The sequence below is a fragment of the Penicillium atrosanguineum genome (assembly GCF_028827265.1).
Source record: "Penicillium atrosanguineum strain IBT 20685 chromosome Unknown utg000003l_segment0_segment0, whole genome shotgun sequence".
NCBI classification, from domain to species: domain Eukaryota; kingdom Fungi; phylum Ascomycota; class Eurotiomycetes; order Eurotiales; family Aspergillaceae; genus Penicillium; species Penicillium atrosanguineum.
In genome coordinates this window covers 4,915,201-4,929,213 of record NW_026623135.1, presented here as the reverse complement: position 1 = coordinate 4,929,213, position 14,013 = coordinate 4,915,201, and the positions used below count along the sequence as shown (strand labels likewise).

Below are 14,013 nucleotides of genomic sequence, written 5' to 3'. Positions count from 1 at the left end.
GCATATGACTGACTAACTATCTTCCCCTTTTCTACCATTTATTGGGCCAGGCCACGACATCTACAATATAGCACTTTACAGCTCGCCGACCGATTTATGGCACTCTGGATTATGGCACTTCGATCATGACACTTCGATCATGGCACTTCCATCATGGCACTTCCATCATGGCACTTCGATCATGGCACTTCAACCGCGGCACTCTGCAACTCGCCGACTGGATCATGGCACTTTGATTATGGCACTTCTATCATGGCACTTCCATTATGGCACTTCCATCATGGCACTTCCATCATGGCACTTCCATCATGGCACTTCCATCATGGCACTTCCATCATGGCACTTCGACCGTGGTACTCTGCAACTCGCCGACTGGATCATAGCACTTTGATTATGGCACTTTGGTTCATAGCACTTTGGCTACAGCATCGTAGACCATTCTTTGGGTGGTACTCTATAATGTCAATACCAAGCGGAAATATATATTTCCCAAGTAGTATAAATACATAAGATAGATTATAGTCATAAACCTATTATATAGATATTATATCTAATATCAAAATTGATCTCAATTATATTAATAACCTGCGTTATCCACAAACCCACACTGTGCAAACCTATCAATAATACTATATTTTGTTATTAAATATGCGAAGGATGTAGAAAATAATATTCATAAGCGTTTCGACTGAAACAGTGGTAAAAAACGGGAAATAAGCTAAGAGTTATGCAAAAAAATCAGGCAGGATTAGGCCAAATAAGGCCAAAGAAGGCAGAAATATTAGAATCAGGCAGCATTAGGTGTCGATGGGCCGGCCCATGGGCCGGCCCATCTGTCCATGGACGGGCCGGGCTTTGGCTGTCCATGCATGGGCCGCCCATGGACGGGCCGTGGGCCGGACCTTTTGTCCATGGACGGCCCATGTCAATGTCTAGTTACTGTAAGGATAATATAATATAGATAATTAGAGACTAGCCTAAATATATTAGTGAAGATTAGTTCTTATAAGATTTAGGTGCTTAAATAATATTAGATATATTTTCTAATAGCTATCTAAAAATATTATTAAGACTATACTAAACTTATAGATTTATAACTAGTCTTAACTAGTGTATTTTAAGCTATATTTATCTTATCTTGATTAGTTAGTTATTCGTATAATTATAGAGTTTAGGTAGAAAAAGGGTAGAAGGATACGATTAGGAATATAGAAATAGGGCGTGGTTCAAAATATAGGAATAGGGCGTGGTCCAAAATACAGAAGAAGGCCTTGGTCCAAAATATAGGAATAGGGCGTGGTCCAAAATGCAGGAGAAGGCCTTAGTCCAAAATGCAGGAGAAGGCCTTAGTCCAAAATGTAGGAGAAGGCCTTGGTCCGAAATGCAGGAGTGACCTTATGCATTTCGGACCAAGCTATTCTCCTGCATTTTGGACCACGTCCGCTTTGGGAATTTTGGACCAAACGCTAACCCCTTTCGGAAATTTGGACCAAACATACCCGTCTCGGGATCGTAACTTTGCACCTCTATATTAAATCTAATTAAATAGCTAAAAATAAATAGTCTTTATTTTTATAATCTAGAGGATATATTGCGATAGGGAAAAATATAGTATATATCAATACTGCTTATATAAGCCTATCCTTTGAGCCTGTTTTCGACTACTAGAATAATTTCCTCAAGGAACGTTCGGTCTCGGTACTACCTACTAGTATTTATTGATTCATTTCAAAGACTCAGAAACGCTAAAGACTGCTATGTACAGATATTATACCCCACCTCCTCTTATATATCAATAGCATTTCTCACTTAGTGTTTACTTAGTGTTAATCCAGACTGCAATGCTTCGATTTCGATTTCGATACGACTTGAAAATATCGAAAATTGAAAGAATTGTAAAACAGCCAAGTCTCAGAGTCACCCTGGTAGGTCTCGACATCTATTCTTCTTGATCTCACTGTTATGTGTGCAAGTGCTAACGATACAACTTCAGGACTCAAAATGAGGCACTTTCTATCTCTTGTGTGTCTGCTCGCCAGTGTGGGGTCCATCCCGCTGGCTCTTGCAGACACCTTCTGTAGCGCCGATGTGCCATGCGCAATCGGATGCTGTGGTCAATACAATGTCTGTGGCATGGGTCCAGATTACTGTGGCTCAGATAATTACATTAATAACTGTGATGCCAAAGCAGAGTGCAATCCTGGTGACTGGGACTCGAAGTATGTCAATTCAACTACGTGCCCATTGAACGTTTGTTGTAGCAAGTATGGCTTCTGCGGCACCACCGAGGAATTCTGTGGAAACAAAACTGTTACTCGCCCTTTATGCGATGCAGGCTCTCAATCTGTTACTCGTGTCATCGGTTATTACAACGCAGCTGCGAATAGCCGCTCCTGTGATAGAATGTCTCCTGCTGGTATCCCACAAGGTATTTACTCTCATATCTACTTCGTATTTGGTAGTATCGATCTAGACACATTCGAGGTGATCCCAGCGAACAATGCGGACACTCAGCTATATCCACAGCTTGCGGCTCTTTCAAGTCGAGATTTAGGTTAAGAGCACTGGCTCTTAATTAGTGGTTGGGACTTCTCAGATGACGATGCCCCTACAGCCACCACATTTTCAGATCTCTGTGCAGCCAACACGGACACCTAAAATGACTTTTTCAAGTCTCTTACTCTTTTCATGAATACATACGGATTCACTGGTGTCGACATTGATTGGGAGTACCCCGCAGCCACCGACCGTAATAGCAGATCGGAGGATTATGCCAATTTCCCTAAATTTCTGGCTCGATTGAAGAAGGCTTTGGCCCAGTATAAGTTTGGTCTCTCTGTTACACTACCTACCAGCTATTGGTACCTACAACATTTTGATGTTGTTTCCATTGAGCCCTCGGTAGATTGGTTCAATTTTATGAGCTACGATCTTCATGGCACATAGGATGAAGGAAATGAGTGGACTAGTGCCTTTTTGGATGCACACACCAATCTGACGGAGATAGAGACAGCCCTTGATCTTCTCTGGCGAAACAATATCACATCATCCAAGGTCAATATAGGCTTGGCCTTCTATGGTCGTAGCTTCACGTTGGCTAGTGCATCGTGCTCAGACCCTGGCTGCTCCTATCTATTAGCTAGCGACGCTGGTAACTGTAGCAGCCAAGCGGGAATCCTATTCAATAGTGAGATCAAAGCACTTATTGACAGTGAAAATCTCAATCCGACCTTACATAAGGCGGTAGCCATCAAGAGCATTCAATGGGAAAGTGACCAATGGGTTTCGTTTGATGATCAAGACACCTAGAAGATCAAAGCCGATTTTGCGAAGTCCGAATGTCTTGGAGGTGTCCTCGTCTGGTCTGTTGATAACGATGATAGTAACCACACCTTTTCTAGGGGATTGGCTGCTGCCTTAGGTAATAAGATAAATGTCAATACCACTATTAGAATTACTGGTAGCGTCCTTAAGCAGTATTTAACGGAATTGATCAGTTAGAAGTCTACTCCATAGCAATATTGCCATTTCATCAATTGCGGCGAAATCTGTCCCAATGGCTACACTGATATCGTCCGTGCCGACAAAACCAGTCAACTGATATTAGACTCAACGTTGTGTTCTGGAACCGGAAGTGGAACGCAGACTCTGTGTTATCCTACATCAAGTAAGATCCCTACCTACCGCTGGCGGGGATTTCACAATAATAGAAAATGCAAGGGCGGCTGCAACGACGATGAAGCCGAGGTTGGCACACTATACGCCGGTTGTACCAAGTTAGGCTATTAATCTGCCTGCTACACCATTACAGACTCGACAAAGCCCTTTACAAAGTGTAAATAGACTTCAGACTGCTACAGCGACGACACATGTCCATCCGATTATCCAAACTTCGTTGTGGGCTCCCAGGATGGATCGGGCGGCATGCTATTATGCTCGAACAAGGAGTCCTACAACTACTGTTATTCGGGTTCGTCTGTGCCAGATGCCTTTACCAATTGCGATTGGAAGGGCTATGAAGACTTTGATGGTCCCCAGTGTACCGATTTATACCCATCTGACACAATCCGTATCGCCGCAGAATCAATAAATCCCTTCAATAACTTGAACTACGCCCGCACCTCTGGTTGTTATTTGGGCGAAGAAGCTTACTATTATTCTGGTGCAAAAATCTCTAAGCGATCAGGCTCGTCAGATTCATCAGATTCGTCGGACTCCCAAATTGGAGTCTATTAAGACCAAACGGCTAAAGATTTTGACGTCTATCTTCAAAAGTTTCTTACACACCCAGTGTGCCCCTCCGGCTAGGACGATCAGTATAGCGCGAGCTTTGACTCGGTTATGAAACGAGATTTGATGAGTCCTCGATCTATAACCATAACGAGCTCTACGGACCAAGACATCACACTTCTCTTTCTTCTGCCTTTGTTAGAGGTGTTGGTAGCATCTCAATATTAATGCCAAGATCTGGTAGATATTTAGGATATTCGAACTTCTGAAGTAGGAGTCTCAGAAGTTACTAGTATCGCAAATATGACCACTATGATGTACGGCGGGGACGACATTTGGACAGGGACTCCATCTTATGACGCTTCAGCTATGCTATCCCAAACACTATGTAACATTGCCGACTCGGCTGCTGCTCTTCGAGAGATTAAGTTTGCGACAGATATTCTATGTGTTAACCTATCTACCGGTGACCCTGTAAGCAAGTCTATAGGCGATTCAGTTATCTCTGCCCGAACTATTACTGTTATCTGTACTACTGCTAGCCGGTCTGCAAATGGGGACTCGCTAATGATAACTCAAATATTTTCCGGAATTCTGGATGTAAGTTTTATCGTGTCCGTCCGATGCTTCAATTTCTCTTGCTAATCAGGAATATCTTTAGACTGGGGATCTAAGCCTTCACTACCTTCGGTGGCTTCGATTAAGTCAAGTAAATCGCAATAGCGTACCTTAATAGGTAATTCTTGAAATAGCCTTTTAGATCGGTAGTGAAGTAGGAGTCGCAAACGTAGATACTCGAGCCACATATACCGATCGTAGTCACACAGCAGCTACCGACCGCTGGGTCGTTTTCCATCTGCATATTCCAGTAGACATAACCACCCTTAGGCAAAGGGGCGAGACTACTACCTGGGAAGTAGCCGTTAATACCATAGACGTCTACCACAGCCAGGGAATCACGCGCCTAGGTGTGGTAACACGCGGAAGAACCTTAGACTACCGGGCCGAATACAGACTCTCAAGAACCTATACGGAGGGAGGATTTAATACTAGTTCACTGCAAAACTATAACTCCCGCACCGAAACGATGGGCTGCTACAGATCTCCCGAAAGATGGTATATTGGCAGCGACAGGACTAGTACTATCAATGGTTTAACAATAGTGCAACGAAACACTCCAAACTACGCATTGAACTTGGAAAGACTGGTAGGCCCTAACCTTTTATCTTTTTTGTCATTGAAATATTTACCTAGAAAATCGAGACTAATGTACGGATTTGACTACAGAATGCCTGGCTTACGGACCAAGGCGTGTTTACTACCGCTATATTGTCGCGGATTTTCCCTAGGGATTCACTTATCGATATGACAACTGGTTGGGGCACCTCAGTCGATTAGGCTAACCAGTACAGCCCCAAAGATGGTATATTTGATACTAACTGGTTGCCGGATGGGAGTACTCCACTAGATCTAAGGAATGCTGACGCTTGAGAGACCAACTTAGAACAGTCGACTCCTGTAGGGGACAGTCCTTGTAATATAGTAGTATGTACCATAAGTAGATACCTCAAAAAAGTGTTAATAAGTTATACCCAGGCCTGATATACTGTCCGTGCCGATAGGGTACACAATCTGTTAATCTATGGGATTGTCAATATTCGAGAGTACAATAGAGCCCTATATACCCGTGGGACTAAGTAGATATTCATTCCCGTGCATGGTAAGGCTATTTATTACCTAGGTATCTAGGGCTAGGGCCAGCGGTACCAGTACTGAAACCTTCCAAGGTTTAAATTGAACCTTGGAATGACAGTATAGTAGTAGGGCCGTTTTGTCACAAAACCAGAATGGCCGTAGGACGACCTGAGTACCTAGGCAGTGGGGGTGGTTCTTTTCTTAAGGACCGTTATTTCCAAATATTTTCTTCCTTACTTCTTCCTTATCTCGCCGCAAATCTAAGTTATGTCCTATAGCGAATTTAACGCTCCATGGGATAAAAACCCCCGGGAATCCGTAGAGAACGCTCTCCGTGACGAACACGGTACCAGACTCTACGAGAACGACCTCAGTCACCTTCTATCTACAATCATTCGCTATAATGATATCCCTAGACTAAAATAATATCTTTCTGTCTATTCCCCACGCTTAGACCTGGAACAGAAAGTGTTTGATGATCCCCTTTGTGTTATCGCGTCGTAGGGACGTACAGAGGTGCTCCGCGTTCTCATAGACTACTACAATACCAACTGGAAATATCTGCCTCTCTATCAGCGAGGGTGCTCGTTGCTGACCGCAGCATGCGGAGAGGCACAAATCGAGATAGCTCGATTGATTATGGACAGTCAACCGGCCCTTAACTTAGCCCACATCAACCAGGTGTATCGTGATAAAGCGCTACTAGCAACTGCCAGATCTTTGGGTTCTTTACCCCCGTGTGGGCGCGGAATTGAGACGCCTGAAAGCTGCTACCACTGGGTAAGCAACCGCACTACCCAAGCGGAAGAGTTGATTTGTCTGCTCCTCGATAGTGGTGCATCTACTCAAGCGGCTAAACCGCTTAAAGATAGCAGCCAACCAAAGCATTGCTATGGAACGGTTCTCGGTCGAGCCTCCTCACGAGCTAGGCCCGCGTTGGTGAAACGACTTATTGAGCAAGGAGCTAACGTACACGCGAGGGAAGAGTACCAACCCGACACTATATCTAGACTTTGTGGGAATAGGGGAGACCCATCTGGCATAACTACGCTTCACATTAGCAGTGCGTATTGGAACTCGGAAGTTCTACAGACGCTTCTCGACCACAGTGGAAAAAATGCCTCTGAAGAACTACTATGCCGCGACAGTTATGGGCTTCTACCTCTTCACTGGGCAGCCGCGGGCCCAGGCTTATGGGAATATTGGCTCCCGGATAAGAAAATCAACAAGCGTACTCTCGATACCCTTAAGCTACTCTGCTCCGGTAGCGATATCAATGCCCGGGATAACAAAGGAATGACTCCTTTATACCACACCGTATGCGGTCACGCCCGCTGTGGTCAAAGCATATACGCCGATAATATAGTAAAGTTCTTGCTGGAGAAAGGGGCGCACGCAGGATTAGCCGACGATAATAGTCAGACCATACTACATAAGATGGCTTACTACTGCCTGGAGGGTGATCCCATTAACACCTCTCTAATGCAAATGCTTATTTCACACGGTGCCGACATCAACCAATAAGACGTCAATGGGAATACGGCATTGCACCTCATGGCTAGGAATTTACGCCAAACAAAGGCAACTCAGTTTCTAATTTCTTAGGGTGCAGATATATCTCTTCTCAATGTCAAAGGGAATACAGCCCTACACGAATGCTTAACAATGGGAACAATCCTGACAAGGGAGGCTTCGAACGGACCTGTTACTCCCGCGGTCGCCGATCGAAGAAAAGCCCTGGATGAAATAATCAATATTTTATTGCATGTCGGGGGCGATGCTATGATGGAGCAGACCAATCAAGCGGGGGGAGACGCCACGACAGCTGCAGTCGACGAAGCTAGCCTACTGGCAGCAACTGGAGCTGCGTAAAGCCACGAGAAACAAGTTGTCCAGCAAAAGCTAATGTCACACCTGTTGAAAGGAAATTCTTCAGAATAATTGGCCATAATTGAGGACTGAGGTACTCACACATACATCTACAGTCGACTCTCGTGAGCAACACCCCCCACCATCCATCCAAATGATGTTGCACACACCCAATGTGTGCAGCATCTCATGTGTGGGGCTTTGATTATATAATATTCACACTTTTGGCCCTAGCCCTGATTTCCTATTTAGGTTTTGTCAATACGAATACCGCGGTGGACCGGAGATATAATTATCCTTCATGTTTATTACTTATGTAATCTAGAATCCCCCTAACGTGGTTCACAAGCGAGTGACGCGCCCAAGCGAGTGACGCACCCACCCAAATTTTCTACACTTTTATGCATATTAATCAACCACAACGCCTTTATATTGATTAATCTCTAGCTTTACAGGCATTCCTTCTATGTCCGATCACTCCGCAATTAGTGCATTGAGGTGGACGACGCGTCTTCGGTGCTAGTGTGTCCCGCGGTAGTAGGCTTAGTGGAGCTAGTATTACCTGAGGGGGCTCTTCATGAGCTTCCTCGAGCTCTAATGCTTCTCGTACGGATAGACCGTTATCGTGGACTATCCATCTGTTCTTGCGAGCACGTTTTTGCTTTTGCGTAGCGTTTGCGGCACGTAGTTGCTTATTTTCTTGCTCGAGAAGGATACCGTTTTGCATTGCGATCTGACAGCCTTTAATAAGCTAGTTTAACGCGGTTTGCGAAGGCGATGGCGGGCTTTTTGAGCGTCGCTTTAAGAAAGCTTTAATTGAGGATGCTTGCTTCAAAAGCTCGTCGACGTTCGCGGGCGTATGTGGGTAAAACGCGCTTGATTGACTACCGCGGCTTGTAGGAGGTGTCGGTGTCCGAAGTTGAACATTTAGCTTTGATAGCACTTGTTGAGGATCAATTGGCACTAGTCCTGCTGCTCGGAAGCTATTTTGTATTGTAGTTGGTTTATAGGCGTCGACGCGAGCTTGTGGGTATGTGAAAAGGAAGTCAAGTTTGTCGATATGGTTAATCCCGAGCCGCATCTTTTGGTCGATTAAACTACCGTACGAACGCTTTAATATAGCGAAACATCCGATATCAAGAGGCTGAAGTAGATGCGAGGAATGCGGCGGCATATAGATCGGAATAATATTATGATCCGCGCAGATTTGATCGAACTCTGGCGTTAGATGACTTCCGTGTCCGTTAAGGACTAGAAGGCGATATCGTCCACGTGTACGATAATTTATTGACGGAATAAACTATTTTTGAAGCCAGCGAAGGCCTATCTCGTCGGTTGTCTATCCATTTGCACTGACTTCGAAGCGCCAGTCGGGTGGAAGGTCTTTAAACTATGCTTAATTATATAGCTTGCCTTTAAAGATAAGCGTTGGTGGAAGCGCCTACCCCGAAGCGTTTATTGACTCGATCGCAGTCACCCACTCGCGGTTTCCTGGCTGTAAAACTGATCTCCGACCGTAGTATTCTGATCGAGTGATCACTTTTTGGGCCGTATAGAGGCCTATCGCGAAGCCAGTCTCATCAAAATTATAGATATTGTCTGGTAGGATACCGTATTGCTGAATTATGGCTTGTACGAGGTCAAACCACGCTCGAATGATCTTTGGATCCTCTTGTTCTGCTCGCTGATAATTATATCGTCGGGAAAAGCGAGATTTAAGTTCTGGGCGTCGTTTAATAAAGTTATATACCCAATTTTTGCTAACAGTCTGGATAGGGGTAGAACCGCGCGTTGCAAGGAGAATATTCGCCATATCTCGTACATGAGCTTGTGTAGGGGCTGCTCCGCGTAGATTGAGCGATAGAATCCGTTTTTGAAGCGTCTCTTCTTCAATATCTGTCAGTTTAAGACTATTTGCGCGAGTGTCAGCGCGATTTGTAGTACCGCGTAGTCGACGGCGGAGCGTAGCTTCAGGCACATTAAAAGAACGTGCCGTCTCGCGTATAGAACTGATTTCTTTATTCTGAATAGCCTGTATAGCAATTGATATACGGCCCTCTTGCTGGATAGAATCTTGGCTTGATCTGACGCGAATTGGAGGCATGGTGCTTGATAGAAGATGAATGGACGCGCGGAGACGCGAAAAAATGGGTGGGTGCGTCACTCGCTTGGGCGCGTCACTCGCTTGTGAACCACGTTATAAATTGGCAGAATCAGGGGTAATATAAGAACAGAGCTTTTGATATCGTTGATTGGTTGCATATAAAATATTCCGACAGTTATGAGCCCGGTTCGCATGATATAGAGGCATTTGTGGGTGAATAAGGAAGCAATTGATATTGCTATATCACCAGGAAGCACATCCGTCGACCATACTCGACCCTCGACCCCTGAACCAACCTGAACTAACCAATACAACAGACGACATCCCCCCTGAGGGTATTCCTTCGACCGGAACACCGCAATGGAGGTAGCATCCATCCTCTCCGCCATAAAGGGCGATAAACTGAAGGATTCGCCGTAGTGGCGCACGTGGTTTACCCGCGTAAAACTATATACGAAACAGAAGCGAGTCTGGGACTTATGTGACCCAGATATCGAGAAAGAAGACCGTCCGAGAGGTTTAAGAGAACCGTACGAGCCGGAGTACCCTGAAGATAGGGATACAGAGAAAAGAAAGGAGTGGCGAGACCATATAGACGTCTATAAGGTCGCATATATAAAGTGGGAGAAACAGATTAAGGGACTGGATGACGTGAATAAATATATCATCTCCTTCCTTGATCCTATCCACCACCTTACATTAATCGATTATAAGACGCCATACGACCGCCTGGTGTACCTAAAGTCTCGCTTTGCCCGCTCCAGCGCGTATGAGGAGGAAATTCGCATGAAGTGAAGGTCATTCGCCGTACAGAAGCCGAAGGGGAATATCGATTAGTGGTTATCGATATAGGACACCCTAAGAGAGTAAGCTGTTAGCCTTTATCTTAAAGAAGTTAAAAGTGCGAATAGGGACTTCTTATAAGTAGTGAAAGAGGTATTACCTATCTGGTGGCAGGCTAGATATTAAGAGATTGTTATGGATAGAAAGCCGTACGACACTAGAGACCTAATTAAATTATTCCGCGCAATATATCGAGAGATCGATCCCAAGCAGTCGTCATTATTAGAACTAAAGGGATTATTCTCCACCTAGCAGGATCATAAGGAAGAAACAGAAGAGACGCCAAAGCCGACCCCTCTTCCTTTTAATAAACGACTATACCTATACGGACGCACGAACCATCGGCATCGGGTTATAACGTACTATACCCTAAATAAGGCCGCCCGACCTTCCTGGTTCAAGCTAAACGATAAGACGCTTCAGAAGATCAAGAAGAACTTTATAGCGGATCCTACATAGAAGAAATAGGTTAAGAAGGTAGTCAAAGACACGAATAAGGTCAAACAGAAGCCTTAAGACTCCGCACATATAGTGCACGAACGGACAAATAGTGCCCGTACAGATAACCCAAAAGAAGATCCGGTTAATATATATTTCCTAACGCAGTCGCCACAAATCAGTGCCGAAGTTTTCTTAGTAAGCCATAAGGCTAGATCAACTATCTAAGACCGTTAGATACTGGACACTAGAGCTTCAAGGCATATCTATAACGATAAGAGTCGGTTCATTAGCCTTGAACCGTACGAAATAACTCTCGCAACCGGAGATAGTAGCACAGAAGTCATCATACGTGGTACGGTCAAACTTATTGGAAGAAACCCCAAAATAGGCAAGAAGAGAGTAATATCCCTAAGTAATATACTCTATTCACCAGGCTTCCACACCAACTTAGTCTTATACGCTATATTATTAAAGAAAGGCGGTAGATAGTGCCAGAAATCTAACTATATTATTAACACCGACAACCGACCTATAGTGAGCGTGCATCTATAGGATAGTATGAATCTCTGGCTTTTCGACGAACCAGAGGAAGTCGTATATCCCTATACACACGCTATACGATTATTAGAGAAGCCACTCGAAGCGAGGGCTTTAGCAAACCTCTGATATCGTTATTTCGCGTATATAAATCATAAGACAGTACACAAACTAGCTTTGATAGTCGATAGAGTGACTATTAAGGACAGGAACGAAGAAGAAGCACTATACAAGATATATTAACTAGGTGTTGGAATTTGGACCAATGCTACATTAGGTGAAGGTATCCTCTTATTCAACATAAGAAGAAGAAGAAGAAAAGAAAGAGATGCGAACATGATTTACCCCTCCAAACCGCTTACCCCTCTTTACCCCACCAGATCGATGACATATCCCTCATCACGCCATCAGTTCTATCACATTTCCTTCCCTGATTCTATTCTGTTTATCTGATATAAAGCATGTGACTTTGACCACTTTCTGTCTATAAATACGCGCGAGACATCAAGTAGAAATGACAGACCTTTCACTCTCTTCAAATATTCTACTATCCCTTTCTATCTGCTTAGAAAGACCTTCTTCTTAGTCCTTTGTTTGAGGATTGTGGATTGTACTCATTTAGAGTGCATAGGCCCTTTGCACTCTATCTTATTCTTTTTCTATCTTTATCCGATCAAGCCTTCCTTGGTCGGGTAGTCAACGGTCCGTGGTGGGGAAGCATCTTCAAAAGCGTACCCCGCGCCACGAAAAGCTTCGTGGTATCCGCCTCCCTACACGGCCGACACTAGGCAATATACCCTAATAGGTATTAAGAAGGCTAGTTAGACGCACCTTTAGGCGCTTTAGAAGAGTGCATTTCGATTTAATCCAGCTACCAGTGGCGTATAATAGTCATCGATGGATATCGCACTTTGTTATTAAAGATATCAGGTTTCACTGGATATCTACCCACGAGCTAAAGAGTTCATATCAGCTCGCGATTAACCAGTTTGTCTAGCTTACAAAGAATTGGTGGGATTTGCCGATCAAAGTATTCCACTATAATAATAAGAAAGCTATAGGACGGTCCGCAAAATAGAGTCTTATCTCTAATGGAATCGTCGTATATCATAGCCCACCGGCACACCTAGAGATAAACGGGTACGCCGAGAGAGTAGGGGGTGTGATTATCCTTAGAATAAGGATACTGATACTTAAAGGAAAGCTTCCGAAAGACCTCTAGCCCGAAGCTATATAAGCAGCAGTGTGGCTCCTAAATAGAACACTAATATATATCTCCACCGAGAATCGTTAGGTTATACCATAGGAAGAGGTTCGAAAGGACTTCGCTAGCGATCGAATACCAAAGATCAACCTATCGAATATTAGACTATACGGAAGCCTCGTATATTGCCGTATCCAGAAATAAATCTGTTGGACAATAAGGGCGGTGATACCACGAGACTGTTCGTGGCGCCAACTAGGCTTTGCGTACCCCCTTAGTGTCTTATATCGCTTTATCCAACTGGTCGGTCCAAGTTGGACAAAAGAAGACTCTTAGGATAGACTACACACTGATGTAGCCTAAACGAGAACAATTCACGCTTTAACTCGTAGAGGAATGATCACACTGACTAAGGGTTGCTTTTACCCTTTTGTATGCAAGATAAGCAAGAAAGGAACTTAGGCAGTTTCCAAAGAGAGTGAAAAGTCTGATTCTTCTACCTGGTAATTCATCGCGTATTTATAGACAAATATACCTCGGTATCACATGCTTCGGACCAAAGGAAATACCTCAAAGAGAAGTGATAGAACTGAATGGAAGCATACAGATCATAGACAATGATGTCATAGACAAGGCATCGTAAACGCAGATCAAGCGGGGTAGAAGCAGATAGAACACCATAGAAAAGAGCCAAGAATCTAGGCGGTATTGACCGCCTATACACACCCCCTAGCGCGAGTGCCATTTACCCCTAAAGAAGGGCCATCCACCCCCCAGGAGACTGGTCCCCCCTACTCTTCTAGGGCTAAGGTCCATTTGGTCACGTGACTGTCGACCATCTTCCTCGCGCCAGGATATATAATGAATGTCCAACTAGGGTTTAGGGTTTCCTAGCCTAAACCTAGTTTTGTCCTCTTTTATGTTGAATAATAAGAGGGTAGATCCACTTATATATATTGGTCGATATTCCAACAGTTATTGAAGAAGGTTGGTGGAGAAGGCGGTGAAGAAAGCGGTGGATGATTTATAAGAGACTAAACCTATTTAGGCCTGATACCTAAAAAATAAGGCAGGGGGCGGTGCGAGCAGT

The 14,013-nt window shown here is 44.3% G+C and overlaps 3 protein-coding genes across 3 annotated transcripts; all 3 read left to right on the top strand.

The window, feature by feature from the left end:
* Nucleotides 1-2,001: 2,001 nt before the first annotated feature.
* N7443_005303 (uncharacterized protein) lies at nt 2,002-2,559 on the top strand (the record flags this gene model as incomplete). Its single annotated transcript, XM_056885359.1, has 1 exon — nt 2,002-2,559. One exon carries the CDS (start codon nt 2,002-2,004, stop codon nt 2,557-2,559), a length of 558 nt encoding a protein of 185 aa, XP_056743637.1.
* Nucleotides 2,560-4,533: 1,974 nt separating this feature from the next.
* N7443_005302 (uncharacterized protein) lies at nt 4,534-4,891 on the top strand (the record flags this gene model as incomplete). The annotated part of the gene is made up of 2 exons (XM_056885358.1): nt 4,534-4,704; nt 4,880-4,891. The coding sequence occupies 2 exons, from the start codon at nt 4,534-4,536 to the stop codon at nt 4,889-4,891; spliced, it is 183 nt and encodes a 60-aa protein (XP_056743636.1).
* A 5,985-nt stretch (nt 4,892-10,876) lies between these two features.
* Nucleotides 10,877-12,716, top strand: N7443_005301 (uncharacterized protein; the record flags this gene model as incomplete). The annotated part of the gene is given in 7 exon segments (XM_056885357.1): nt 10,877-10,956; nt 10,976-11,092; nt 11,293-11,377; nt 11,417-11,632; nt 11,672-11,716; nt 11,740-11,862; nt 12,591-12,716. 7 exon segments carry the CDS (start codon nt 10,877-10,879, stop codon nt 12,714-12,716), a joined length of 792 nt encoding a protein of 263 aa, XP_056743635.1.
* Nucleotides 12,717-14,013: the final 1,297 nt, after the last annotated feature.